At 31.2% G+C, this 5,913-nt stretch overlaps 1 protein-coding gene across 1 annotated transcript; it reads left to right on the top strand.

The window, feature by feature from the left end:
- Window positions 1–538: 538 nt before the first annotated feature.
- On the top strand, window positions 539–4,788 carry LOC139843335 (uncharacterized). Its single transcript, XM_071833412.1, has 10 exons — window positions 539–825; window positions 1,598–1,683; window positions 1,811–1,877; window positions 1,978–2,120; window positions 2,235–2,283; window positions 2,374–2,511; window positions 3,686–3,766; window positions 3,837–4,013; window positions 4,285–4,371; window positions 4,582–4,788. Exons 1-10 carry the CDS (start codon window positions 595–597, stop codon window positions 4,642–4,644), a joined length of 1,122 nt encoding a protein of 373 aa, XP_071689513.1. The 5' UTR covers window positions 539–594; the 3' UTR covers window positions 4,645–4,788.
- Window positions 4,789–5,913: the final 1,125 nt, after the last annotated feature.

Below are 5,913 nucleotides of genomic sequence, written 5' to 3'. Positions count from 1 at the left end.
TTGAACCTAAAATAACTTTATTTGTGTCATATATTATTTGATGAAAAATATACTAATGAAAATACATTTGAACATTAATTCATTCATATAAATTTCATCGAATAACATATAACACAAACAAAAATATTTTGAGTCAAAGTTTAATACAAAAGAATTTGAAAAATAAAAGTAGACTATTGAAATGAGACAGATGGAGTAATTATTTATAACAATTAATTTGATACATCTCAAAAAAAATATTATACAACATAATTTGAACAGCTTAGGATAATTAATTTGTTACAATCCATATAGTAATATATGACAATGTGTTTCTTTGCAATTGTATTAGATGTTTAATATGTTAAAACGAATTATTGTTTTATAGGTTACGTTAACTGGTTTGCTTTAATATATTCTTATTAAGAATATATAATTAGATACTACAAAAAAGTTTTACGTAAACGAGGGGTGGTCGCCGCAACCAGCCGATGAACACCTACTTGTTATATGTATAACTTCAAAGTCATATATCAACCGACTTGCTATTTGCATGATTATATTCCACCATCGATTCCCCATACACATTTCTAATTTCAATCATTTTTCATCACCATGGCTTCATTATCATCATTACTTCCATCAATTTCACTAAATCCACATCATCATTCGGTGTTATTGAAAAGCGCATCTTCATCTGTTTCTTTTGGGAGTATTAAACATGAATTTCGTAATTCGGTGAAACCTAGGGTTTCTATGAGCATATCAATTGGATCTACAACTGTAGCTGATAATGCACTGTTTGCTGATTATAAACCTACTAATGCCTTTATGTTTCCTGGTCAGGTTATATTTTTTAATTAATATAATTTTTTTAGTGTTTAATTTGAATCAATGTTACCTGTAATTTGGTGACATGACAACTTATATAAGCAATTTGGAAACATTGAAAGTTTACAGGATACAATAGCAATTTAGAATTGAAAATTTGGTACATTAATTAATGGAACTAATAAAGTTTGATACTTTTCTATATATGTACTCTGCTCTTAAAAAAAAAAAAAAAAAAAAAAAGGCTAAAGGAAATAGTAGAAAGAACTTGCAACACAGTCCAACGATTCTCCCCATGTACTTTGTGTCATGAGATAGTTAGGTATGACATGATTTTCTTTAAACCAATTGAACACCAATAATGGTGGTATATATTGACCCTATAAGGAGGTTTTACCGGATTCGTTCACGGACCTAGGAACACTGCCCGAACGGATGTGTTCCCGGGTACCGTCGATCGGGTTCGGGTTTCCGCCCGAACGTATGTGATACGTGCAAATGATGAGGGTCGTTGAAATAAATGATCTACTGATGCCAAAAAAATCGCCGTTCAAAAAAAATAAAAAAAAATAGTGGAAGTTAGATGTTTTAAGTTAAATTTGATGCTATTACATGGAAGTGATGGAGTGTAACATTTTATAATTAAGATGTATGAGTGTTGATTTTCAATTTTTGTTATATAATTGTATATTAATAAGTAGTTTTCGGCCCTTGAACAGTTTGAATTAGCTTGTACATTATCTTTAAATTTGATGATTTGGCTTAAATCTCAATCCTATTGTTGTAGGGTGCACAAACAATTGGAATGGGACGAGAGGCGCAAAAGGTGCCAGCTGCCGCAGAATTGTACAATAAGGCGAATGAAATTTTAGGGTCTGTAGTTCAATAATTTTTTTTGTTAATTTTATTAAAAGTGATGGGCGTTTGCAATCTATTGTTGTGAAATGAGTAAATGACTTATGTCAATGATTTAGTAACCAGTTTTTATATTTGAATGAAGGTTTAACTTATTGGATGTTTGCATTAATGGACCGAAAGAAAAGTTGGATTCTACTGTTGTAAGTCAGGCAAGTTTATAGTCTCTACTATTGTATATCGTCTTATTTTCGTTTACTACATACAAAATATTGTTTCTTTTTAGTGTTTGATTTTATTTATAATGTGCAGCCAGCTATATATGTTAATAGTTTAGCTGCAGTAGAGATATTACATGCTCGTGAAGGTGGTCAGCAGATTATTGATTCAGTCGATGTTACATGTGGATTAAGCTTGGGTGAATACACAGCTCTTGCATTTGCTGGAGCCTTTAGGTGACGTAATCATTTTTCAAATCCCATATTATTATTATTGGTTACAAATGTATTGTTGATTTGCAATATTTGACTTAAAATCTTTTTCTGCATTTTCTTTGTTATTATTATTAGCTTCGAGGATGGTCTCACGTTGGTTAAATTGAGAGGTCAAGCAATGCAAGTAAGGAAATGAATAATCTAAATTATGCTACCATGTTTTATTAAAAGCTAATTTATTTTATTTATTTTATAAACCGAATAAAATTATCAGGAAGCTGCGGAGGCTGCTAAAGGGGCTATGGTCAGTGTCATTGGACTAGATTCTGATACAGTCCAACAACTTTGTGATGCAGCCAATGAAGAAGTTGAGGGAGCCGAAAAAGTTCAAATTGCAAATTTCTTATGTCCCGTAAGGCTCACATATATTAGTCTTTCGTCCCCTGTTATATAAACTAGGTGTGGCAAAATGGGCGGGGCAGGCGGATTAGCTAACAGGTCAAAACGGACTATTTATTCGTATTGGTTTAAAATATTGCTCTATTATAAAAAATAAATGAAAAATGCAAGTACGCTATATACTAAAACTTGGAGTCGGGTACGGTTCATTATGGACAAAAATGTGTTTTGATTATTATTATTTTTTTTTTTTTTTTGTCTTGTCTTAATTAGGCTTCCGTATGTGTTACTTTTTTTAATATTGTATTCACTTGTTTAGTTCTTTCTTTTGAACCGCTGTTGTAAAAAAACTCGATTACTCGCCGATTAATCTCCGATTACTCATTTTTAAAAGCAATCCCTTCCGATTTTCCAAAATCCGTTTAATTAATCTGCTGATTGATTGGTCAAAATCGAATTTTTGTAATCAAAGTCGGTTAAAGTCAAAATTAGTCAACTTTTTAAGATGAATCGAAACTAGAACTTTAGAGTTTTTGACCAAAATAAACAATTTTAGACAATTACATTAAAGTTAATGCTTATATTTATGGTTTTCTTCTATATTTACACATATAATTTTTTTGAATATTTCAATGTATAAAGTACTTTCAGATTAATCTCGGCGATTAATCCTTCCAAAGTCTCGACCTATTAATGCCCGAATAACGAATTTTGCAACCTTGTTTTGAACAAAGATTTTCTTTCTTTCTTTTTTCTTTTAAACAATGCCTTTTTTCCAATATCTTCCCTAACATTTAGATCTTTTAGTTTTTCATTTTGCTAAACTGTTAAAATAATTTATACTGTTATTTAACAAAAATCTTATTAAATAATAAAGAGTGAACGAGCGTGTATCTTATCAAGATCCGTATCTTTTCTTTTACAGTAGCTATACCTCTTTTTTTTAATTTTTTATTTTTTCTTATACATTATTTTTAAGGGTATTTTTTAATCGTGAAAATGACATCGTGTTTTTCCTTTTGCACTTTTGTGTTTTGCCAAGCAACGCAGTCCTTAGAGAACTCGATACTACTATTTACATGATAAGTTGGTTGAACTTGTAACAAAAAACATCCAAACCCATAAGTTAAAAAGTCATAGATTTGACCTCAAAACTCCAAAATCATACTTATATTATATATATACAGGGAAACTATGTGGTTTCTGGTGGTGTGAGGGGGATCGAAACTGTAGAAGCGAAAGCAAAATCGTTCAATGCTCGAATGACGGTATTATGATCTTACCTCTTCTTTTAACGAAATCTGTCACCATAAAGATTGATAAAAATATGAAATGTAGGTGCGCCTTGCTGCTAATGGAGCCTTTCATACAAAAGCCATGAATCCAGCCGTGTCCCAACTTGAGTCCGCTTTGGCTGCAACCCAAATGAGGACTCCAAGAATACCAGTTATATCTAATGTTCATGCACAACCACATGCTTACCCTGACTCAATCAAGCAAATCTTGGCTCGTCAGGTTCATGGCTAACCTTTTATTTTTATTTATTTATTTATTTTTAATTTTTTTAAAGGCAAGGTCCCAAGGTGTAGCTAGTAGGGATTGAACCTCGGTCTCTTTTAGAGATTCCAAACACCTAACCACTAAGCCACACCCCTTGGGGTCTAACCTTTATTCACATATGGAAACATAGGTTGAATTGACCCGAAACGCATTTTGTCGATTTTGACTTAGATTATTCTATAGATACCTAATGCATACAATATTTATTATTATATAATAAAATCAGGTTACAGAACAAGTTCAGTGGGAGACGATCGTGAAGACTCTCCTATCAAAGGGACTGGTAAAAAGTTATGAACTTGGACCTGGAAAGGTAAAATCTGCCTGTTGTGATTTCCATGTTTACAAAATGGGTGAATTAGTTAATGGGGTACAATGGGTAACTTATTTGGTATGTTTCTGATTGGGTTATCCGGAAACACTTTTTGCCCGTTTATTAAAAAAAAATAGTTATATTTACGCCCGACAATTTTCCCCGTTGTGTTTGTTAATAAAGTTTGAACAATTTTGGATGTAAAACTAGGTTCTTTCTGGAATTGTGAAGAGAATGGACAAAACATCTATGATTGAGAATGTTTACGCCTGACACAAAGATGGATTTGTTGGCATTACAATGACAATAATCAAACAGTTGCATGATTTTCTTATGTTAGAGCATAAAGAAATCTTGAGCTTATATATAGTAAAAATTAATATAGTTGAGTTATTGTGTATGTTTATAAATTTTGTTGGTGAGTGTATTTGAATCATTGATTATATGGCTATCAAATTGGTATTGATTACTGTACCAAGTTTCACATTAGTTCTCGTCACATTGTTATGCTCCAGGCACATAATTGATTTATCTTGAGTATAATGCTGTAGCATATTCTGATAACTGTAATACGGGAGGTGAAAATTAAGGGTAGCGATATATCCGATCACACTTTTTGATAAATTCATTATCTTTGTACATTATTATTATAGTATAAATAATAAATAAACTATTAATGCATATATTTAATGGATTTTTTAAAAAAAGAATGATGGATGATGGAATTATTATCACTAGAAAATAATGATGGAAAATTCATACGAAGTACAAATGACATCAAAAATCATTATAAATGGTATGAACGGTCTAGGCTATCTCGGTTGATGGAGATTAAAGAAGATGTATCTAGTTATAATTTTGGTTCCTCTTTCTTGGATTCGGATTTAGATTCATAGGGGCGTTGCGACAATAGGCGGTTTTGTTTAAAGTCAATACTAGGAGTCTCAAACGTGGTAATTGGTTTTGGTAGGTTAAGTGGTTTGGTTCACAGGTTATCCGTTCGGTCGATGGACTCATTTTTAATAGATCAAGTGGTTCATGGGTTTTTAATCTAAGATGGTGTGACGTTCTCTTCTTCTTTACGTTGTAGTCCTTGGGTCGTTTGATAAGTAATAGCCAATATGCTAAACTTAAATGAGAGTCGAATATTTGATTTTTTCTATACTTCTTTCCTCTCAAGATAATTCTCCATTACAAATTTACATAATATTTAAGCTCATATATTAACTATGCTAAGTTGACTAATAAAAATTAGTTATACTCCACCTAAACCTTTTTTTAACTGATTATTAGAAGTTCACATCCCAAAAAATGAAGAGTTTAATTTTAATTATTTATATTATTATATTATATTATATACTAATACTAATAGACAAAACACTGTTTCACTATTCACCAATAATAACTAGGGGTATTTTCGTCATTTCAATTTTTAATTTTTTATTTTGTCCCCAACGATAAAATAAGCAACTTTCGTAAAAGAACAAACCCTTCAATGTTACCAAAAGATGTCGGAAATTTTTTTTTTTTACAAAAAAATCA

This window comes from Rutidosis leptorrhynchoides, chromosome 4 (genome assembly GCF_046630445.1).
Source record: "Rutidosis leptorrhynchoides isolate AG116_Rl617_1_P2 chromosome 4, CSIRO_AGI_Rlap_v1, whole genome shotgun sequence".
Taxonomy (NCBI): domain Eukaryota; kingdom Viridiplantae; phylum Streptophyta; class Magnoliopsida; order Asterales; family Asteraceae; genus Rutidosis; species Rutidosis leptorrhynchoides.
This window is presented reverse-complemented; position numbering and strand designations above follow the sequence as displayed.

Excerpts from the sequence above, each read along its gene's own strand:
- LOC139843335 (XM_071833412.1), top strand. The coding sequence starts at position 595 with ATGGCTTCATTATCATCATTACTTCCATCAATTTCACTAAATCCACAT. Across the intron at positions 2,121-2,234 it reads GCATTTGCTGGAGCCTTTAG|CTTCGAGGATGGTCTCACGT; the intron begins GTGACGTAATCA and ends TATTATTATTAG. Across the intron at positions 2,284-2,373 it reads TGAGAGGTCAAGCAATGCAA|GAAGCTGCGGAGGCTGCTAA; the intron begins GTAAGGAAATGA and ends TAAAATTATCAG.